This window comes from Drosophila simulans, chromosome X (assembly GCF_016746395.2).
Source record: "Drosophila simulans strain w501 chromosome X, Prin_Dsim_3.1, whole genome shotgun sequence".
Lineage (NCBI taxonomy): Eukaryota > Metazoa > Arthropoda > Insecta > Diptera > Drosophilidae > Drosophila > Drosophila simulans.
Genome location: NC_052525.2, coordinates 9,241,281 through 9,265,479, shown reverse-complemented (window position 1 = coordinate 9,265,479; position 24,199 = coordinate 9,241,281). Strand labels below are relative to the sequence as shown.

Here is a 24,199-nt window from a genome sequence, read left to right as displayed (position 1 = left end):
TATTTTGATTTGGACTGTTTTCTAATCTATGTTATAATCCACTTACAATAGAGATTTATCAAATTGTAAAACTAAACTTTATATTCCAATTATTTTGCAGTTTTGAATCTCTCCAGTTCTTCTTTCTGCATTGTTATTATAGCACGTTTTTATCCATATAAATACACAAGATTAAAGGCAAATGACAATAATATCCGAAAAGATAGCTAGATAATAAATAATTGCGCTTTTTAGCTACACAGCGGCCACAATGACAGCACTGTTCCGCGTACGAATGCTAGCGTTAAGAAGAGGAAGAGACGAGCGGTGCTGGGTTGAAAAAAACTGGAAAAGGGGGGAAATTGGCGCAAATTGTGCACGCGAGGCGCAGCAGGGACGTCGGATCTTAACTATCGGTTTGTGTTGCTTACTTTGCGGCAAATTTAATGAAACCAATTGCCGATATACTGAGAAAAATAGCATAATTAAATAACCAGATCCAACGCATCTAGTGTAAAAAGTCGGGCATTATTCCCAATCGCAAAAGAGAGAGAATCGGAATCACTCGCTGACCCGTCTCGTTCGAGTCTTAATCGCGGTATCTCGCTTGCACTCACATACCGGCCGCCAGCCATTCATATAGCCATCCCGTTCATTTCGGTGACAACGTGTCGGTGTGTGTGCATCAGTGTGCCAGAGTGCAAGCTTATATGTGTGCGCTGTGTATGTGCAACAAACAACGGCGGCCGCTAACAAAAAAAATTGTAAATAAATACGCTGCCGTTCGACAGCGCGCGAAAATCGAAAAAGTGCTCGAAAAGTCAACGAAAGAGCGCCCCCAAAAGAAAATCAAAAATTCCGCTAGCGAAAAGGGGGGGAAAATAAGAAGCAAGTGGGACATTTATTGAACAATTTGAAAATTAATTTGTTCTGTGCGTTGTTTGCATGACCACCGGTTCGTCGGACAAGGACAACGATAGTGTATCCTTCGGCGGCTGATTTTTCGGCTTGCCCCTTTCTCACTCACGTTCTCTTTGTCTCTCGCGGCAAGAGCGAACGGAAAACACGCTCACACTGGGCCCACCAGAGATGCGCAAATCCAATGACTTGATTACTTACGTGATCCTCTGTAAATAGTTTTTTCATTTTTTTTTGAAGAACTTTGAACTACATTTTTACAATGGACAAACATTTTAAAAATTAATGTCTACAAATACTTCTTAAAACAAAATATTTTAAACAACTGCACCCATTCAAGATGTTGATTTATTAATTCATATTAAACATCTTTTTAGAAAACCTATTCGATCTCAAAAACGCTGCAAAGAATATTCATTTCACAATGATGTTGGTCTCCAACCAAAGATGTTTCTTACAAAACTTCTTTGTGCGCATTTTCAAGTGACCGCATAAAAGTATCGGCGAATGTGTCACCGTCATCATGTGGTCATCTCTGGACTCGCTGGTTCGTTATCTGGCGCGCCATATGTGTGCGCGTGTGTGCGTATCGGCTCTTAGGGAGCGCATGGCGTGAGCGGGCTCGCCGACGCAGAGAGCGAGGGGCTAGAGCAAAACAGTGTTCGGACAGCGGCTAACAGCTGTTACGGGGCCAACAGACTGCTAGCAGAGGCATTTATATGGATTTCGGGTCGTAACAGTACGTCAACAGCGGCCCAACAGCACGCGAGAGCGACGAGAGCCCACTCGCGTGTTGTGTTAAACAGTCAATTTTAGTGTATTTCCGAGCTCGGTGGTGTATTTCAACGGCTAGCCGCGGTCACACTGAAGCAAAAACATTTTTGGCTCGGAGAACGATTAACACAAGCGGACTGAAATTTTTTTGTTTTAGTGTTGCGAAAAAGTTTGTGGGATTTTTATAAAATCGCCGGAAAATGTGAAAAATATATGGTATAAAACCGAAATTCGGCAAAATTGCAAAGTATAGTTAGAAATTTAGTGCGTGGCAATCGGTGACTGTGGAAAAATAAAAATACCGGCCAAAATCGGGCTGAAATTTTTTTCAAATTTTCTACGGCATTTTCTTGAATTTCGTATTTTCGCCAATTATTTTTGCGATTTTTGTGTGGGCCGGGAAAAATGAAAAACGCTCTGACGGAGACAACACAAAAAATTTCTGCAATAGAAACTTTGAAACGACGTGAAGAAGAAAACGAAACGAAAACGACGAGCGAACACAGAAAAAAAATGGAATATATTTCTGTCGTCTGTTTTTCTTTCTTTTTCCAATGCTCCTCGCACTCGTTGCCGTTTACCGTCGTGTGTATATTGCACACTAATGCCGCTTGGCACTAATACCATCGCACGCTTTCTCTCTCGGACTCGTGCTCGCTCTTGCACGAACTGGCTGTTTTCGAAGTGTGCGTGTGTGTAACTGTGTGGTGAAAACGGCGTTGGCGTCGCTGTGAGAATTCTGTACGCGCGCCCCAAACCCCAAATGTGTGTGTGCGTGAGTGTGTGAAAGCTTTTGTCAGCCAGCCCCACTGCACTCTAGTGTCATCCCGCTCGCACCCCACTCGCCACTCGCCGCCCCAACAAATTGAATTTCATATGATGGCCGCTCGAATGCGGAAGCAAAACCAAAATACGGCCACTTTTTCGGCCATTTAATTTATAAACTAGACTATAGAGCACAGCCGCAACTGGCTGATACTTCAATTAATTCTTTTAAGCAGTGCTCTGCCTTTTATTACCTGCAAAGGTGTGCAATTTTGTTTCTAAAAATTTATTTGTCATACAAATTTGAAGCATGTTTCAAAGTATATTTTTGCCAACGACGGCACTTGTTTTCCATATTTTTTCGGGGACTGGCGGCAAAATGAAATTATTATTTTCATTTTCGTGGTGTGCGCCGAAAGAGCGAGAAGCCAATACACACGTCTGCGAGTAAAATAGCGAGTACAGCGCTGGTAGTATTGGCGAATAAAATTGCGAGGCAAGAACAGACAAGAGAGAGAGAGAGAGAGTGAGTGGTCGTCAAGCGGCACACAGATGAGTGCAACGAGACCGAGAGAATTCTCGGTACCGTTCTCGTTGTACTCTTCCCTTTTCGCCCCGTTTTCGGCACGTCTCGTCGCATTTTAGTTTCGTTTTGTTTCCATTTTCCCCTCGGTTTCACTGTCCACTCGCGCGCGGCTAAATTACAAAAAAAGAAAGAAGAAAATAAATAAATATTGCTTTCGATTTGTGTGCGGTGTGTGTTCGTCCATTCAACATAATCTAATAGGCTGCGTATTATTCTTCTTGTGCATTTGCAGTTAATGTGTAATGCTAGAGCGGCAAACGTCGGCAGCAGCAGCAGCAGCAGCAGCAACAAAATCAGCATCGACAAAAACAACAGCAGCGCGCCAGCAACAGAAACAAACCGAAACACAACAAACCCAACAACAACAGCCAACAATGTGAATTGCTTTTTTTTTCCTTATTAATTGTAAACGATAACCGAATCAAGTGCAATCAAAATTAAACACAAACATATATAATATATGGTCAAAATATCTATATATATATATATATATATATTTATTTATGTGTAACAAAAAGCCGCCAAAAACAGATCACGTAAAATATGTAAGATAGCGGAAAAAAAAGGCAGAAAGAAAAGGAAGAGAAAGAGGAGAGAGCCAAAGCAAGAACCGTTATTTTTCTCTCAGTGGAGGCAGGCAGGCAACAACAGACAAACAAACAAACAATAACAAGAGCCGCCCAGCCAAGGTCAACTTTTGGTGTTTTTGGGGCCCAACAACACAAAATGCACGCGTGTGTCTGCTGCTGTTCGACAAACAACAATTGCAACAACAAGAACAACGACGGCAGCAGCAGCAGCAGTAACCACAACAACGACGACAGCAGAATCAGCAGCAGCAACAACAATAAATTGCAGCTAAGAAAGCGCAGGACAGAAGTTGAAGAAGAAGAAGAAGAGGTACTGGTCAAGTGGACGCAGGATAAGAACAAGCATCAAGAGGAGCAGAAGGAGCACCAGGCGGTGGAAAAGTTGTCTGCTGGCCAAAGCGCCAGTGGCGGCGACAACGATCTCAACGGCGCCGCAACGAGAAGGCGGTGGTGGCTGCGCGATCCTCCAGGATCAGCGGAAGCGGCAGAAGGAGAGAGAAAAGGCGAAGGAGTGGAAGTGGGTGTGGGTGTGGGAGCAGCAGGATCAGCGGGCACAGGTCCGACGACGTGGTGGTGGTCAGCTCCATCCGTTGACGTTGCGGTGACGATAGCGCCGGCTACGTTGTTGCTGTCGTTGCAGCGGCAATTAGCAAAGGAATTATCTAAACCAACAAGAACAACTGCAACAAGAACAACAACAGAAGCCACATCCCTAGCAATAAAAAGCGGAACAGCAGCGTTAATATCATCATTAAGTGCAAGCATCGCCAACATCATCGATTACAAGATCCCAAAACACCAACAATACCAAAACCAAATCCCAATCCTCGCCAGCCACGCCTTTTGAGTGCCTCTTTGTGTGTTGTGTATTGTGCGTGCATGCGTGTGTTGCAAAGTGTCCAAACTAATCAAGAAATCTACAACTTAAAACACTAAACACTTAACCAATCAAACAACCTGTGCAACAATTGTCAAAGTGCTAGGTGACAAAAGATTAAGATTTGACAAGTTCCAATAACGAGAATCAGTACACAATCGAGCTCCAACATAGACGGAGCTCGGAGAAGGGAAAAAAGTGAAAAACAAAAAAAAACCAAAAATCAGAAAAACTTTATAAACTCAGATTTTCCGAAAATTTTTCGTCTGGGTTTTTGTTTTTTTCTTTTGGATTCGAGTGCGTCCGAAACGGAAGAATCAAACTAATTCTATATGATGGCCGATCACTTAGACGAACCGCCCCAAAAGCGGGTTAAAATGGATCCAAGTGAGTACCGAAACCAAAATATTCGATTTCCAATTGTTTTTTTTTTTTTTTTGTGAATAACAACTTTTACTTTTACGATAAATTTATAAATTTCTTACGGATATAATTTTTTTTTTTAATCATTCTATTTATTTTGGTTCCAAAAGGAATCAATTCACTCAATTCCTCTGAACTTAACCTAATGTGTGTATAAAGGTATATGAGACCGAGTGGTTTCTTAATTATTTACGGATTTCAAAAAGCCTTACTAAAAACAATTCGGTTGTATCTTCCTCCAGCGGACATCTCTTACTTTCTGGAGGAGAACCTGCCCGATGAGCTGGTGTCCTCGAACAGTGGTTGGTCGGATCAGCTGACCGGCGGAGCAGGCGGTGGCAATGGAGGTGGCGGCGCCTCCGGTGTAACCACAAACCCCACATCCGGCCCAAATCCCGGTGGAGGACCCAACAAGCCGGCAGCCCAAGGACCCGGCTCTGGCACAGGCGGAGTCGGTGTTGGAGTCAATGTGGGTGTCGGCGGTGTTGTTGGCGTCGGCGTTGTGCCTTCCCAGATGAACGGAGCCGGCGGCGGCAACGGATCCGGAACGGGTGGCGACGACGGCAGTGGCAACGGCTCAGGAGCGGGCAACAGAATCAGTCAAATGCAGCACCAGCAACTGCAGCACCTACTCCAGCAACAGCAGCAGGGCCAAAAGGGCGCCATGGTGGTGCCCGGGATGCAGCAGCTGGGCAGCAAGTCGCCCAACCTGCAGTCACCCAACCAGGGTGGCATGCAGCAGGTGGTGGGCACTCAGATGGGTATGGTCAACTCAATGCCCATGTCAATATCGAATAATGGCAACAATGGCATGAACGCCATACCAGGTGAGTAATCGTTCCTCCTTGTAATTTGATATCCAAGGTTATCCAAGCAATGCAAGTAAATTTATATAGCAACAATTATCTAAAAACCCCAATTTTGTTATATCTTCCGCAGGCATGAACACCATTGCGCAGGGCAATCTGGGAAACATGGTGCTGACCAACAGCGTTGGCGGCGGCATGGGCGGCATGGTTAATCATCTTAAGCAGCAGCCTGGCGGCGGCGGCGGTGGAATGATCAATGCCGTTTCAGTACCCGGAGGTCCTGGAGCAGGAGCTGGAGGCGTTGGAGCTGGCGGCGGAGGAGCCGTTACCGCAAACCAAGGCATGCATATGCAGAACGGCCCAATGATGGGACGCATGGTGGGGCAACAGCATATGCTTCGTGGCCCGCATCTCATGGGTGCCTCTGGAGGAGCTGGTGGGCCAGGAAACGGGCCTGGTGGCGGAGGACCACGCATGCAGAATCCGAACATGCAAATGAGTGAGTTTCTAGTTCCAGATCTCGTGCATTCCCAGCATGGAATTGAATCGATGGCTAATGTAAGATTTCCGTCCGTTTGCAGCTCAACTCAACAGTCTGCCCTACGGAGTGGGTCAGTATGGTGGTCCAGGCGGTGGCAACAATCCTCAGCAACAGCAGCAGCAACAGCAGCAACAACTTCTCGCCCAGCAGATGGCCCAAAGAGGCGGCGTCGTACCGGGCATGCCGCAGGGTAATCGGCCCGTTGGCACAGTGGTGCCCATGTCCACACTCGGCGGCGATGGATCAGGGCCCACGGGGCAGCTGGTAAGCGGGAATCCTCAGCAGCAACAGATGCTGGCGCAGCAGCAAACCGGAGCCATGGGCCCGCGTCCTCCGCAACCAAACCAGTTGCTCGGTCATCCCGGCCAGCAGCAGCAGCAACAGCAGCCTGGCACCTCGCAGCAGCAGCAACAGCAGCAGGGAGTCGGAATCGGAGGAGCAGGCGTTGTGGCCAATGCAGGAACCGTTGCTGGCGTGCCGGCAGTGGCAGGCGGCGGAGCCGGTGGCGCCGTGCAATCTAGCGGCCCTGGTGGCGCCAATCGCGATGTGCCCGACGACCGTAAGCGACAGATCCAGCAGCAACTGATGCTGCTCCTCCATGCACACAAATGCAATCGCAGGGAGAACCTGAATCCGAACAGGGAAGTGTGCAACGTCAACTACTGCAAGGCGATGAAATCCGTGCTGGCCCACATGGGCACTTGCAAACAGAGCAAGGACTGCACCATGCAGCATTGTGCCTCCTCGCGCCAAATCCTATTGCATTACAAAACGTGCACAAACAGTGGCTGCGTCATTTGCTATCCCTTCCGGCAGAATCATTCGGTTTTTCAAAATGCGAATGTGCCGCCAGGAGGCGGACCGGCAGGAATTGGAGGTGCGCCTCCAGGTGCCGGCGGAGCGGGTGGTGGAGCGGCTGGAGCAGGCGGTAATCTTCAGCAGCAACAGCAGCAGCAGCAACAACAACAGCAGCAGCAGAACCAGCAGCCCAATCTGACGGGTCTGGTGGTGGATGGCAAGCAGGGACAGCAGGTTGCACCGGGAGGTGGCCAAAATACTGCCATAGTTCTTCCCCAGCAGCAGGGAGCGGGCGGTGCACCGGGTGCGCCGAAAACGCCTGCGGATATGGTGCAACAATTGACCCAACAGCAGCAGCAACAGCAGGTGCACCAGCAGCAGGTTCAGCAGCAAGAACTCCGTCGATTCGATGGCATGGGCCAAGTTGGACTATCGCCGGTGCCAGCAGGTGGTATGCAACAGCAGCAGCAGCAGGGTTTGGCTCCTGTGATTCGCATTCAAGGCGCTCAGCCGGCCGTCAGGGTCCTGGGACCAGGTGGTCCCGGCGGCCCAAGTGGACCAAATGTTCTGCCGAACGATGTTAACAGCCTGCATCAACAACAGCAACAAATGCTGCAACAGCAGCAGCAACAAGGCCAGAATCGACGACGCGGTGGCCTTGCCACCATGGTGGAGCAACAACAGCAGCATCAACAACAACAGCAGCAACCCAATCCCGCCCAGCTGGGTGGCAACATTCCAGCACCACTCTCTGTCAACGTCGGTGGCTTTGGCAATACCAATTTCGGTGGTGCAGCAGCCGGCGGAGCCGTGGGAGCCAACGATAAGCAGCAACTGAAGGTGGCCCAAGTGCATCCGCAGAGCCATGGCGTAGGAGCGGGCGGAGCATCAGCGGGCGCCGGAGCGAGTGGTGGTCAAGTGGCAGCCGGTTCCAGTGTCCTGATGCCAGCCGATACCACGGGCAGTGGTAATGCGGTCAATCCCAGCCAGAATGCCGGCGGTGGAGCTGGAGGTGCCGGCGGTGGCAATGGCGGAAACTCTGGACCTCCGGGCGACAATGAGAAAGACTGGCGGGAATCGGTGACCGCCGATCTGCGCAACCACCTCGTCCACAAACTGGTGCAGGCCATCTTCCCCACCTCGGATCCCACGACCATGCAGGACAAACGGATGCATAATCTCGTTTCATACGCGGAAAAGGTCGAGAAGGACATGTACGAAATGGCCAAGTCCAGATCGGAGTACTATCACCTGCTGGCCGAGAAGATCTACAAGATTCAAAAGGAGCTGGAGGAGAAGCGTCTGAAGCGTAAGGAACAGCACCAGCAGATGATGCTGCAGCAGCAGGGCGTTGCGAATCCAGTGGCTGGAGGAGCGGCTGGCGGAGCAGGCAGTGCAGCTGGCGTAGCGGGCGGTGTTGTCTTGCCCCAGCAGCAACAGCAGCAGCAACAACAGCAGCAGCAGGGTCAGCAGCCTCTGCAGAGCTGTATCCATCCCAGCATCAGTCCAATGGGCGGTGTGATGCCGCCGCAGCAGCTGCGTCCACAAGGACCACCTGGGATATTGGGCCAGCAGACGGCAGCAGGCCTGGGCGTCGGCGTGGGAGTGACCAACAACATGGTTACCATGCGCAGTCATTCGCCCGGTGGCAACATGCTCGCCCTGCAGCAACAACAGCGCATGCAGTTCCCGCAACAACAGCAGCAACAACCACCCGGGTCTGGAGCCGGCAAAATACTGGTCGGTCCACCAGGACCCAGTCCCGGTGGCATGGTGGTCAATCCCGCGCTCTCGCCTTACCAGACGACCAATGTGCTCACCAGTCCGGTGCCAGGACAGCAGCAACAGCAGCAGTTCATTAATGCGAACGGCGGCACTGGCGCCAATCCTCAGCTGAGCGAGATCATGAAGCAACGACATATTCACCAGCAGCAGCAGCAACAACAGCAACAGCAGCAGCAGCAAGGAATGTTGTTGCCGCAGTCGCCATTTAGCAATGCCACACCTCTACAACAACAGCAGCAGCAGCAGGCGACTAGCAACAGCTTTAGCTCACCAATGCAGCAGCAACAGCAGCAGCAAGGTCAGCAACAGCAACAACAGAAGCCTGGCAGTGTGCTGAATAATATGCCGCCCACGCCCACGAGTCTGGAAGCCCTGAATGCGGGGGCTGGAGCGCCGGGAGCTGGAGGATCCGCCTCCAATGTGACGGTTTCAGCTCCGAGCCCATCACCTGGCTTCCTGTCCAACGGCCCGTCGATTGGCACGCCCTCCAACAATAATAATAGTAGTAGTGCTAACAACAACCCGCCCTCGGTGAGCAGCCTAATGCAACAGCCGCTGAGCAATCGGCCGGGTACGCCTCCTTACATACCCGCCTCCCCAGTGCCGGCGACAAGTGCGTCCGGATTAGCGGCTAGCAGTACGCCCGCATCAGCAGCAGCCACCTGTGCGAGTAGTGGCAGTGGCAGCAATAGCAGCAGTGGAGCAACTGCAGCGGGTGCAAGTTCCACGTCATCATCTTCCTCGGCGGGCTCGGGTACACCACTCAGCTCGGTATCGACTCCTACATCGGCCACGATGGCCACCAGCAGCGGTGGTGGTGGCAATGCAGGAGGCGGATCATCCACTACGCCCGCTAGCAATCCACTGCTCCTCATGTCTGGAGGAACGGCAGGAGGCGGAACGGGAGCGACGACCACCACATCGACATCCTCGAGCAGTCGCATGATGAGCAGCTCCAGCAGTCTCTCCTCTCAGATGGCTGCCCTGGAGGCTGCGGCGCGAGACAACGATGATGAGACGCCCTCGCCATCCGGCGAGAATACAAACGGCAGTGGTGGCAGTGGAAATGCCGGCGGTATGGCCTCTAAGGGCAAACTGGACTCCATTAAGCAAGATGACGATATCAAGAAGGAGTTTATGGATGACAGCTGTGGCGGAAATAACGATAGCTCGCAGATGGATTGCTCGACGGGTGGTGGCAAGGGCAAGAATGTGAACAACGACGGAACCAGCATGATCAAAATGGAGATCAAGACGGAGGAGGGACTCGATGGCGAGGTGAAGATCAAAACGGAAGCCATGGATGTGGACGAGGCTGGAGGATCGACAGCCGGAGAGCATCATGGCGAAGGTGGCGGCGGCAGTGGTGTTGGCGGCGGCAAGGACAACATCAATGGTGCGCACGATAGCGGAGCGACAGGCGGTGCTGTGGACATAAAACCCAAGACGGATACGAAACCACTCGTACCGGAGCCACTGGCACCGAATGCGGGTGACAAGAAAAAGAAGTGCCGTAAGTACAAGTTTTTCGCAGTGAAAGGAATTCACATTTTAATATTCTCTTACTCTTTCATACAGAATTCAATCCCGAGGAACTGCGCACCGCTCTCCTGCCTACGCTAGAGAAGCTCTACAGGCAGGAGCCCGAATCCGTGCCCTTTCGCTACCCAGTTGATCCCCAGGCGCTGGGCATTCCCGATTACTTTGAGATCGTTAAGAAGCCCATGGACCTGGGCACCATACGCACCAACATCCAGAATGGAAAGTACAGTGATCCCTGGGAGTATGTGGACGACGTTTGGCTGATGTTCGACAATGCCTGGCTGTATAATCGCAAAACATCGCGGGTCTATCGCTATTGCACAAAGGTAAGAGCGCTGTCATACGACAAGATCCCCAAAGGATTCATAGTATGTATCTTTTCCACCTATCCACCCATTAGCTTTCCGAAGTCTTTGAGGCGGAGATTGATCCTGTGATGCAGGCACTGGGATATTGCTGCGGCAGGAAGTACACATTTAATCCACAGGTGCTCTGCTGCTACGGCAAGCAGCTCTGCACGATTCCGCGGGATGCCAAGTACTACAGCTACCAGAACAGGTATGTGTTGATCTGATTCGATTCGATACGATCCGATGATCCTCCATTCGAGACCCACATATTCTCCAGTCGAGGATCTTTGCTTGGCTCCGTTTCGTTTCGTTTCGTTTCTGTTTCTCTGTTTGATGTAAAATGTAATTTAGTTAAACCGCTTGCTCGTTTACGAATGTTCCCATTCAGCGAGTCCTTCAAAGTATTGAAAAATCAGAGGACTGTTTCGGCCTTTTTCAGACGAAATTCAGGCTCGTATTGAAATTGTGTAAAAAAATAAAAAGCCAGAACAACAGGTCCTGTGATTTAGTTATGAACTGCTTGCTCTTAATTACCGATCCAATATCAATGTTCGATGGCTGCTTTTAGTATCTTTACCGTATAAAAAGTCAGTTTTGTGCACTAATTTCATGGATTTGATTCCTGATCCTTAATCCTCCTGTCTATCCCTCCTTTCTCCACTGTGTTTTCTATGTGTGATTTAATGCAAATGTTTCTGTGTAAAATTAGATAAAATCACGCTGCACAAGGAAAATTTGTAATAATATCTTTAGATATTTAACTAAAACAAATAAGCACATACTCTTATTATCCCTTGAAATCGCCGCTTTTGCTGAGGCTTTTTGCATTTCCTGATCTCCTACATGGCCATTAAATAGTTTTGATTCAATCCATCGCAATGCGACTTAAGGTTTAACATTGCACATTTTTCGAATAGTCGGAACCGAGCCAAACGAAACAAAAACAGGGAATTTATTCATGAGATTAAATATCCCGAACATGGAAAACAGTTTTTGGGATATTTTTTTTCTCCTGGTATTTAAAATGCAAGATCTGTTTTAAAGTCCAAACTAGAACTAGAGAGAGATCCAATCTTATAGAAGTAAAACAATCTTATAGATATTGATATATTACCCGATGCATATTTGTATGTACATACAAAAAATGTAGTAAAACAGATCGTGTATAGTAAAATTGCTTAGAATATATCCCGATTTGTCTATGTAATTAATAATCGTAATACTCGAGGGATTTTAGAGCCTCTATATTGATATTGATTGTACCCCTTAAATGTTGTATTAATGTGACAAAAATTCTAATCCAAATCACTTTTTGTTTCTCTTCCTTTCTTTCTCTTTTCTTTTATTTTGATTTCTTTTCTCCCCCGGCGACAACTGCAACAAAAACAAAAATAATAATATAATACCTGTTAATATGTGTCACCTCATAACTGTATTATTGCGTGTCTTTATTAAATTGTAAATCTCTGTGTGTGTGTGTGTGTGTGACAACAAAAACATGGACAAACAAAAAAAATAAACCACCCACACACTCTCGCAATTGACTAAATGCATATAACCATCTCGCTTGCACGCACACTTGTACATCCGTACATCCGAACACCTGTACACCCATACACCTGTACACACGCCTGTGTTGTTGTGTTCCCTTTTTGGCTGCCATCTTCAAAATTCGCCCATAAATGAACTAAAATCGTAAACAAAAAACAAAATAAAAACAAACGCAATCGAACAATCGAACAAAAATCAACAGTCTAAAGGAATACGGTGTCGCCTCAAATAGATACACCTACTGCCAAAAGTGCTTTAACGACATCCAGGGCGATACGGTCACACTGGGCGACGATCCACTGCAATCGCAAACGTGAGTACCAAACCGATGAATATACCATTTTTAGTTAAGATTTTTATATAATAAAAGAGGGAAGTTGATACATAAGATAATTAAGTACATTATCATAGTATTGATGAGTTTAATTGTATGTTCTCCCAGATACAAAAGTTCTTAAAACTTGCTCATAAGTAAATCATCATAATTTGATGAGCGTAAAGATTCCATACATAAACTTCTTGAGAATTATATTATATTTGAATTTCGTTTTAATATTTTGTAAACATTCAAACCTGGTTTTAATTGATTATAAACCCAGAAGATGATATTCAAAGCGGGCCATTTATGAAAATGGGTTTCAATAGATTAGTAAGATGAATAAGATTATAAATGATGCAAAACCCATTACCATTCCCTTATCCAGCCAAATCAAAAAGGATCAGTTCAAGGAGATGAAGAACGATCATCTCGAACTGGAGCCGTTTGTCGATTGCCAGGAGTGCGGACGCAAACAGCACCAGATCTGCGTGCTCTGGCTGGATTCAATTTGGCCCGGTGGCTTCGTGTGCGATAACTGCCTGAAAAAGAAGAACTCAAAGCGGAAGGAGAACAAGTTCAATGCGAAACGCCTGCCCACCACCAAGCTGGGCGTGTACATAGAGACGCGGGTGAATAATTTCCTCAAGAAGAAGGAGGCTGGTGCCGGCGAGGTGCACATTCGTGTGGTCAGCTCATCGGACAAGTGTGTAGAGGTGAAGCCCGGCATGCGTCGACGATTCGTCGAGCAGGGCGAGATGATGAACGAGTTCCCATATCGCGCCAAAGCCCTCTTTGCCTTCGAGGAGGTGGACGGCATCGATGTGTGCTTCTTTGGCATGCACGTTCAGGAGTATGGATCCGAGTGCCCGGCGCCGAATACGCGGCGTGTTTACATTGCCTATTTGGATTCCGTTCATTTCTTCCGGCCAAGACAGTACCGTACAGCGGTATATCACGAAATTCTGCTCGGCTACATGGACTACGTGAAACAGCTGGGCTACACAATGGCCCATATCTGGGCCTGTCCGCCATCCGAGGGGGATGACTACATCTTCCACTGCCATCCCACGGACCAGAAGATACCCAAGCCCAAGCGCCTGCAGGAGTGGTACAAAAAGATGCTTGACAAGGGCATGATCGAGCGCATCATACAGGACTACAAGGATATCCTGAAGCAGGCGATGGAGGACAAACTGGGCTCTGCCGCAGAGCTGCCCTACTTTGAGGGCGACTTCTGGCCCAATGTGCTGGAGGAGAGCATCAAGGAACTGGACCAGGAGGAGGAGGAGAAGCGCAAGCAGGCCGAGGCCGCGGAAGCAGCAGCTGCGGCAAATGTAAGTTGTTAAACGGGAATAATTTGCCTATTATTGCAATTGGCTTGCGTGTTCCTTATAATCATGCAAATTACTGCATAGTTGTAGTTCAAGCTGTTTTTCAAATCTAACGTAATCTCTTCTTAACTCCTGCAGCTTTTCTCAATCGAGGAGAACGAAGTCAGCGGCGATGGCAAAAAGAAGGGCCAGAAGAAGGCCAAAAAGTCGAACAAATCGAAAGCGGCGCAGCGTAAGAACAGCAAAAAGTCCAACGAACATCAGTCGGGCAACGATCTCTCCGCCAAGATATATGCGACCATGGAGAAGCACAAGGAGGTCTTCTTCGTCATCCGTCTGCATTCGGCGCAGTCGGCAGCTAGTTTAGCGGTAAGTGTGCATGACTTCATTCCTGAGGATCCTTGGGTAGCTTGACTAACTTGCCATTGAATTTTACAGCCCATCCAGGATCCCGATCCGCTGCTCACATGCGATCTGATGGATGGACGCGATGCCTTCCTCACCCTCGCCCGCGACAAGCACTTTGAGTTCTCGTCGCTGCGGCGCGCACAGTTCTCCACTCTGTCCATGTTGTATGAGCTGCATAACCAGGGTCAGGACAAGTTCGTTTACACCTGCAACCACTGCAAGACGGCCGTGGAGACGCGCTACCACTGTACTGTTTGTGATGTGAGTATTGGACACAAAGAAGCATTTCTGTACAATATTTAAATTGACGCTGTTTTCCTCCACTCCGCAGGACTTCGATCTGTGTATCGTGTGCAAGGAGAAGGTTGGCCATCAGCACAAGATGGAGAAGCTCGGCTTCGACATCGACGACGGCTCTGCGCTGGCGGATCACAAGCAGGCTAATCCGCAGGAGGCCCGCAAGCAATCCGTCCAGCGTTGCATCCAATCGCTGGTGCACGCCTGCCAGTGTCGCGATGCCAACTGCCGCCTGCCATCGTGCCAGAAGATGAAGCGCGTCGTCCAGCACACGAAGAACTGCAAACGCAAGCCCAACGGAGGATGCCCCATCTGCAAGCAGCTTATCGCACTCTGTTGCTACCACGCCAAGAACTGTGAGGAGCCGAAGTGCCCCGTGCCGTTCTGTCCCAACATCAAGCACAAGCTCAAGCAGCAGCAGTCCCAGCAGAAGTAAGTTTGCATGGATTAACAGTTTTATTTATGTCAATCTTAACCGTCTCTCCTCTCTCTTTCTCCTACCCAGATTCCAGCAGCAGCAGTTGCTGCGTCGCCGTGTGGCGCTCATGTCGCGTACATCTACAGCTCCAGCGGCTCTGCAAGGCCCAGCTGCAGTAAGCGGTCCGACCGTCGTCTCTGGAGGAGTGCCCGTGGTGGGCATGTCCGGTGTGACAGTTAGCCAACCGGTTATCCCCGGCCAGGCGGGTATACTACCTCCAGGGGCGGGTGGCATGTCGCCATCTACAGTGGCAGTTCCATCGCCTGTTTCAGGAGGAGCGGGAGTCGGTGGAATGGGTGGAATGACATCACCACATCCGCATCAACCAGGCATAGGTATGAAACCAGGTGGCGGTCACTCGCCGTCGCCAAATGTCCTACAAGTGGTGAAGCAGGTCCAGGAAGAGGCAGCTCGTCAGCAGGTTTCGCATGGCGGTGGCTTCGGCAAGGGCGTACCCATGGCGCCGCCCGTAATGAATCGTCCAATGGGCGGCGCAGGACCCAACCAAAATGTTAATCAACTTGGTGGCATGGGCGTTGGAGTTGGAGGTGTCGGTGGTGTTGGCGTCGGAGGCGTTGGTGGAGTGGGTGTTAATCAACTGAATTCGGGTGGTGGCAATACACCGGGTGCCCCCATTTCCGGTCCCGGAATGAATGTGAATCATCTGATGTCCATGGATCAGTGGGGCGGTGGCGGAGCCGGCGGCGGAGGTGCCAATCCCGGCGGAGGCAACCCACAAGCCCGCTATGCCAACAATACCGGCGGCATGCGCCAGCCCACACAGGTGATGCAAACGAATCTGATACCGCCGCAGCAACAGCAACAGATGATGGGCGGACTGGGCGGACCCAACCAACTGGGAGGTGGTCAAATGCCAGTCGGCGGACAGCACGGAGGAATGGGAATGGGCATGGGAGCCCCGCCAATGGCCGGAACTGTTGGCGGGGTGCGTCCATCTCCCGGAGCAGGAGGTGGAGGTGGAAGTGCAACTGGGGGCGGTCTAAATACCCAACAACTCGCCCAGATTATGCAGAAGATTAAGAACAATCCCACCAACGAGAGCAACCAGCACATCCTTGCCATACTGAAACAGAATCCGCAGATCATGGCGGCGATCATCAAGCAGCGCCAGCAGTCGCAGATCAATGCGGGCGGAGGAGCTCCTGGCCCCGGTGGAGCCTTACAGCAGCAGCAGGCTGGTAACGGACCGCAAAATCCTCAACAGCAGCAGCAGCAGCAACAACAGCAGCAGCAGCAACAGGTGATGCAGCAACAGCAGATGCAGCACATGATGAACCAGCAGCAGGGCGCCGGCGGTCCCCAGCAGATGAATCCCAACCAGCAGCAGCAACAGCAGCAGGTTAATCTCATGCAGCAACAGCAACAAGGTGGACCCGGAGGACCAGGTTCTGGACTTCCCACGCGCATGCCCAACATGCCCAATGCCTTGGGCATGCTGCAAAGTCTTCCGCCCAACATGTCGCCAGGCGTTTCCACTCAGGGAGGAATGGTAAGTGCCCAGAAACAATAGTCCCTGAATGAGCCTTTTTATTTTAAAACTTTAATTCTAAATTATATTCTCTGTTTAAGCAATTTTAAATCTAAAGTGATATGGTCAAGTCTTTAAGTTAACCAATTTTTAGTAGTCTTATTTTATTACCATTTGCATTATTATTTGTCTTATTATTTGTTATTATTTTTTACATTTGTTATTACTTTTATTATTATTTGTTAGCCCTGTGATTATCCATTTTATACTGAGAAAACATTCCACCCTCAACACAGGTGCCCAACCAAAACTGGAACAAGATGCGTTACATGCAAATGAGCCAGTACCCGCCACCGTATCCGCAGCGCCAGCGTGGTCCGCACATGGGCGGAGCGGGACCTGGCCCCGGCCAGCAACAGTTCCCCGGTGGCGGAGGTGGAGCGGGCAACTTCAATGCAGGTGGTGCTGGTGGTGCAGGCGGCGTTGTCGGTGTGGGCGGAGTGCCCGGAGGAGCCGGCACGGTGCCCGGCGGCGATCAGTACTCGATGGCGAATGCGGCCGCTGCCTCCAATATGCTGCAACAGCAGCAGGGCCAGGTGGGCGTCGGAGTGGGTGTGGGCGTGAAACCAGGACCCGGCCAACAGCAACAGCAGATGGGCGTTGGCATGCCGCCGGGTATGCAGCAGCAACAGCAGCAACAGCAACCGCTGCAGCAGCAGATGATGCAGGTGGCGATGCCAAATGCGAATGCCCAGAATCCGTCGGCGGTGGTGGGCGGACCCAATGCTCAGGTGATGGGTCCGCCGACGCCGCACTCTCTGCAGCAGCAGCTGATGCAATCGGCCCGCTCATCGCCGCCCATTCGCTCCCCGCAGCCAACGCCATCGCCACGTTCGGCTCCATCGCCACGTGCTGCTCCCTCCGCCTCGCCTAGGGCACAGCCCTCGCCGCATCATGTGATGAGCAGTCACTCGCCGGCGCCGCAGGGACCACCGCATGACGGCATGCACAATCATGGCATGCATCATCAGTCGCCACTGCCAGGAGTGCCGCAGGATGTTGGCGTCGGAGTCGGTGTCGGTGTCGGTGTTGGCGTTAACGTTAACGTCGGCAACGTGGGTGTCGGCAATGCCGGAGGAGCCCTGCCCGACGCCTCCGACCAGCTGACCAAGTTTGTGGAGCGACTCTAGTGCAGCAACAACAGCAGCAGCACCAGCTACAATGGTTGGTAGCCGCCGTGGCTAGAGGGCTAGGGCTAGACTGAATGAATGAATGAGTGTCCAGTAGCCGCAGACAGGATGACGACGAAGACCAACCGGCAGGGATAACCAGTGTGTGTTAAACGAATTAACAACTATTAATAACATATATCTTTTTTTTTTTTGAAAACCACGGCACCACAAATAATTGTATATTATTATAATTAAAACAACAACTATCGCGCCTAATGTGTACTGTAGATTAAGATGACCCACCATTACAATTTGGACAGAGCATTATGATTCGATTTCCATTTTATGTCCGCGATTTAGCAAATATATAATATCATATATTTCATATGTCCCTAAAACACACACACACCATGTATTAATGAATGCGATTCCTTCGATTCCACTAAGCAGATATAGGAAAAAAAGCATAGGGATCGGGATTAGGAGAAGGAGCTACAGATAGACATCTCGATGTGACGACGTTTAAAACGTTGAGCGAAAGCTAAAAACCTTTCCTTAGTGACTTACATCGGAATGTTTAGTTAAGTAACATTATTTATTTCGTGACTCCGCCACTAGAAAGCAAACGCAACTCGCAAATCTGTTGAAAGTCTGTCATGATTGTGAGACAGACCAGACCAGATATAGCATGTTGTAAAGTTGAATTAAGTTTTTTGTACCCTTGTAGTGTTGTAAGCCAGTTGACCGATGGCGACAACAACAAACACAACAACGACGCGACCCAAATCTCCCGACCATTCGCATCTGCATCCGCATCCGCACAAGAAATATATAGCCTATAGTGAACATGTGCCTGTTGGCGATCGGAAGTTGATTAAGTGCTCCTTATAGGAGCTTCAAATTGGGAACACGCATAGAGTAAATACATATTTTTATACACAGATCGAACAGCAGAATAAGAATCTGAATCTAAATCTAAATCTGAATCGGAATCGGAATCGAAATCGAACTCGAAATTGAAATTGATAACGGGAATTCTCATACTTATGCCTAACCTCATCTGAGCCCAAAATCGAAATCCAAATCCAAAAATCACTTCCAATTGACAGACAACAATAAGTATAAATGATGGGGCGAGGAGTTCGATGACGAGAACGAGAATGACAAGGAGAAGGAGAACGCAATTAGGAGAATCAAGAATCAGGATACGATAGTAGCAAACAAAACACCAAACAGATGAGCAGAGGAGTAGGATGGACGGGTTAGCGATACGAAAGAGGAGTATGATGATTAACAAGTGCAACAAAATAGCAATAGCCAAAATGCTTTGAAAACAGTTTTAGGGTACTTGAACTAATTAAGGAACTAACATTTACAACATATATGCATACGTAGGACAACAAATTAGTGTTGTAATTTCTAACAAATTGTTCACGATTGATTGTTTATATTGTTTAAGGACGATTTTAGCCTAAGGACCCCGCCCCCTGTTTGTGTGTGTGTGAGTGCGTGCGTGCGTGCGAGTGTGTCTGTGCGCGTTCCTAATTCTTCGATTATTACATTCATTTAATTTTCGATCTATGTGTACATAACTTGACGTTTTACTTAGTATTTGATTTTGTGATAGCGAAAAGTAAAGGATATAGGGGAGCGCCAGGAACCCCATTTGTCTCAAAAGCAGGAAGCAGCAGGATATTTAACGGGGTACGCAGGATTGATTGCTATTTATTAACGCTAAAATAAAACAAATACCATCTAGGCTATAGACTTTTAGGCTTAAACGAGATTTAGGTTTATCACTATTTATTAGACGTAGCCTGTAGTTTTTAACTGGGTTTATTTTATTAATCGGATATATCATTTTTGTTTTGTGTCGTACATCTAAGATGGTATGTGGAAGCTATTGTTTTCGTTTTCAAACTGTTTTCATTCTACCAGTTGCCGCCGCCCAAGAAACAGAAAGAGACAGGAGACAGCAAGAGAGCGAGACAGTAGATGAGCAGGAGAGGATTTTGTAAATTTTAGATACTAGGATACTTATTCACTGCGCATAAAAATGCCTTCAATTGCGACATCAGCAAGTAACTAACATAACTGTAAATACCCAACACACACAAACATACGAATACAAGTAAACACAATATAAATATATATATATATATATATATATATATATATATATATACATATTAATAATAGTATATATATATTTACCGATTACTTACTGATAGGTGTAGTAGGTCACTCGTACGCGAAAGTTGGTAAAATCCAATGCCTAGTTCGTAAGCCGAGCATATTCATATATCGTAACAATCGGTTATATCGTTTATATAAGGATCGATCTACACCGCGACACACACACACACATATGGCAAATAAATACATATATATATATCGGGATATATACTTTTAGTTAGTGTTTTTAAACGAAACGCGCAGAGTTTCCTTAGCTAAGCGAAAGACAAAAACAAAAAAATGGGAAAACCAACTAAAAAAGCTGCGCCTGCCAACGATAAAACCGATAACAAAAAATATAAGGACGAGAAGGATGCGAAACCCACGCTGCGCTGCACACAATCAAAAAACAAAAAAAAACATTAAACAGACACCAAAAAACAAAAACTTAAAATAAAGCAACTTTAAATATATATTATTATATAGAAACGAAAACATACTCAAGTCACTGGGCTCTGCCGCCGAATGCCTTTGTACTTTTAACGTATGGAACAATGATCGGTAATTGATTATCGACAATCGTTGATCGGTAATTTTGCGATAACAAGACGCTGCCTTCAAAACGCAGTCGCCGCGTGCTGGTGCAAAATTTATAAATCACAAAAAATAACGGAAAATATGTTATCGGCTTAGCGGGCGCAGCGTTTAATTATTTATTAAGCCCACGATAGTAACCAAAAATAAGAAGGATCATGATAGAGCGAGGGAGAGAAAGAGCTGCTTGCCGTCTCTTTTCTGCAAATTGTTTTTGTTTTTTTTAAGCCCCACACAGTCAACAGCAATGAACAAAGTTATGTGTGTGAAAGAGAGCGAGAGAGAGAGTGAGTGTGCGAGTGCGAGTGGCAAAGACACATCAATTATCGTTTTTTAACCGTTTTGTGTGTGAGAGCGAAGGAAACAGCGAACGAAAGAGAGAGCATATTCCAAAACTATTTGTGATTACAATTATATATGAAGATGATGATGAAGAGGAAGAAAGCGGAAGTAAAAACGCCGAAAGCCAGAAAACTTAGAAGCAACACAAAACGCATTAACCGGATGATACCTAGACTTTAAGCCTTAGTCTAAAACCCGCGCTATATACACATTTATATACATATATAGGTACGATCGATCACACGAGAGCGGGAAATATATATATACATATATATATATATATATATATATATAACATAGTTAAGCCAACACTTGTAAATTATAAATGAACATTTATTCTTAATGCAAAGGAAATGCAAAAAAGAAACAAAAACCACAAGATAAAAACATTAACCGAAGACGAAGCACTTTGCTAAACGCGTTTATTATTATGCATACAAAATGTTATTTCTTATAACAAAAACACAGAAAACCCACAAAAAAAGAACTCGAGAGGGGAAATAAGAAAATGAATAACAAATACGAAAACGAAAAGAAAAACAAAAACACAAAGGATGCGAAGGATAGATAAGTCAAGTGTAAAGTAAACCAAGCCTTAGTAAAAACTAGTTCTAACACAACAACCACAACAAAAACAAAAAATCAAGAGAAAAGAAATGAAATGGTAAAACAAAACGAAAGAAAACGATTGATACTAATAACTAATATTAATAATAATGAGTACGATAATGTTTATGCTAATGATTACGATAACGATAAATGATAATGATAAACCGTTATGACATAATACCTACTTGTAAAATAGTGCGAAAGGTAAGCTAATAAGATGACTTTAACTTTTCTATCAGATTTCATTAATTTAATACCCCCCACCCCCAAGTTCCCAAAAAACACACACACTCGTGCACATCCATTGCACGGGTGTATGATTAAACGTATATATATAAATATTTTTTTTACTATTATTACGATGATTATAAATATTAATATTATTATTGTTTTCTACCAATCTCTATTTCCTACATTATTTCCCCTCTGTTTTTGTCGTATTGATCCAAAATCACAGCAAACCAAGCGAAACAAAAACAACAAAATAAAAAACCAACAACATTGTAATTAACTAAATACTTTGCTTGAAAGTGTAAAATAAATTAATTTAAATAAAAATTATGAAATTAAAATGAATGACCATTGGGGTTGATTTTTTATGGGCAAAAAGGTATAAGTGGATCTGAATACCACAAGTGGGTCCTTCATTTCTAACTAATCATCGATGATTATATAAATTGCCGGAATGCCCGATCATTGTCCAAAAATAATGCTCTATAATCGCAATATACTATGCATTTTTTCCACAAATTTAAATATAACCCAATGGAATCGTAGTTGCTGATAAGGCAGCAGGTGCGTCTATGTTTGGGGAATTCAGAATCGAGAGCACCATTGAATTATTGGGTCGATATGATTCACATTCGTTGAAGGATTTATAGCCCCTTAAGCTACGATTCTCTTAACTGGAACATAGCAGTTATATCGCCAGGCGGAAATCGGGAGAACCACGGCTGTTTGGGTGCGAAGTCCGTACCGCTCTTCCTACATATATGTACATATGGTGCGCTTTAGGGAATTATCCGTTATTATCAACCAGTGCCATCGTCACCTGGAAGATCTATAAATAATGTGTCGAAAACAGTTTCAAGTGCCGGCCAATTGACGTGCTAAGTCCGAGGGATATATGTACATATGTGTGTGGTGATCGCATCGAATCAAATCGAATAGATTTTGATCTCTGATATCCCCATCTAAGGTGGACCAAAGTTAGTTTTATGGAATCTAAGAAAATATAATCAATCAAATGCTAATTGGTTAATGAAGTTAAAAGTTTCAATTCCGTACTCTGATTTAACATATAGAATATCCATTAGATTTGACAGGTGTTTGGTGAAAGCAACGGAAGGTCCACCCTGAGTAGTACGAAAGACCTTCAGTGGGGGGTCGCAAAGTCCAAATCAAGGCAATAGAAAAGGAAAACTTACGATGTTCATAGCTACAATTGCATGGGCATTTGAGAGACTTACCCCCTTTAGATAATGTTGCCACAGATTTCAGTGATTCGTGACTTTATTTCAAAGATCTTTAGAAATATGATTACCTTAAATCAAAAGGTAACCATATTTTGTCATAAAGTGTAAGATTTTGTAATCTTTATGGGCTACACGAAAACTGAAGTTCTTTTCTTCATGATTTTCCCCGGTAACCGAATCCAGTGATTCATTCATATTCATTCATCGGACTCAAATTGGCAGTTTACCGCTCCAGATTTTGCCCCGCAGACGAGCTTATCAAATAATTTATGTTACTGAGATTTGATTCCTTTCAGGTGGAATAGTTTTGGTACACTTGCTTTACAATGATTTCCTGTGACGGTAAATTACGAGAGCAAGCCAGCTGGTCAAAAGGTAGTGAGTGAATTGGGTAATCTGCAAGCGGCAGATAAGATTCGGATTGGCAAGTTTAGGTGACAAGTACCCACCCAGTTATGAGTGTTTGCCGTTCAGGGTGCTCCCACACCAAGCAAACCAATTTTGGTTCCGCACTCCATCTGAAGTGAGTGTCATCCAATCCAAACGAATGCCACCAATCGATCTCAATAGACACGGGCAAGTGGCCTCTCTGATTGTAGATACGATTACCTGATATGGTAAATTAAATAAGGCTGATTATGCTCCTTCATCGGGTTTATCGACTCTTTTTTGTTTACCTCCTTTAAATGTGGCGGCCGTGTGCCTCGATTGTGATTATTCAAATTCTAGGAAGTGTTTAGACCATTTCTTCTGGGAAATCAGTTTACCACCTACCTATCTCAACAATTAAAATATATTTTCCTGAATTTCTGTAATTTTTTTTTCGGATTTCATTATATCATCACTAAACTAAAGTTACGTTTCATGCCTTATTTGAATCCTGATCAATTCACCATAATACCATTTTAATCTGTAACCTATTAGCCATTAATATTATATTTATTAAATCCAGTTTATAAAGACAGAAAGCCTCATCGGCATTCTTTTACATATCTATTGTTGTCCTTGGGAATCGCTTATCCAAATCGACCTTGACTTTCTGTACAGATTGAAATGATCGTATAATTGTCTGTGTCAGGTGTGCTGCTCGTGGAACCAAAGTCCATGGGCTTTGGGTAATTTAATTAAAGCAAATCTAACTTTTTTCATTGATAGTGGCATGATGAACTGTCTGTAATCTTGACCACAGTGCTGTGACTACTATTTTTTGTCTTTGACATGG

General features: G+C 46.5%; 2 protein-coding genes across 9 annotated transcripts; both read left to right on the top strand.

Moving 5' to 3' along the window:
• Positions 1–244: 244 nt before the first annotated feature.
• Positions 245–4,811, top strand: LOC27206353. Of its 5 annotated transcripts, none has more exons than XM_016172793.2 (2): positions 245–395; positions 3,255–4,811. In XM_016172793.2, exon 2 carries the CDS (start codon positions 3,749–3,751, stop codon positions 4,457–4,459), a length of 711 nt encoding a protein of 236 aa, XP_016038700.1. In that variant the 5' UTR covers positions 245–395; positions 3,255–3,748; the 3' UTR covers positions 4,460–4,811. The 5 variants fall into 5 exon arrangements, with proteins under 5 accessions (XP_016038700.1, XP_039153261.1, XP_016038702.1 ...); XM_039297327.2 differs by lacking the exon at positions 245–395 and adding an exon at positions 642–743; XM_016172795.3 differs by lacking the exon at positions 245–395 and adding an exon at positions 1,497–1,887.
• On the top strand, positions 4,735–21,568 carry LOC6725563 (histone acetyltransferase p300). 4 transcript variants are annotated; one of them, XM_039297320.2, is made up of 13 exons: positions 4,735–4,876; positions 5,155–5,739; positions 5,852–6,220; positions 6,303–10,358; positions 10,424–10,713; positions 10,788–10,945; positions 12,521–12,601; positions 12,993–13,941; positions 14,077–14,307; positions 14,377–14,607; positions 14,678–15,075; positions 15,149–16,631; positions 16,907–21,568. In XM_039297320.2, the coding sequence occupies exons 1-13, from the start codon at positions 4,822–4,824 to the stop codon at positions 17,798–17,800; spliced, it is 9,780 nt and encodes a 3,259-aa protein (XP_039153254.1). In that variant the 5' UTR covers positions 4,735–4,821; the 3' UTR covers positions 17,801–21,568. The 4 variants fall into 4 exon arrangements, with proteins under 4 accessions (XP_039153254.1, XP_039153252.1, XP_039153253.1 ...); XM_039297318.2 differs by having other exon boundaries at positions 12,491–12,601; XM_039297319.2 differs by having other exon boundaries at positions 6,285–10,358.
• The last annotated feature ends 2,631 nt before the right edge of the window (positions 21,569–24,199 follow it).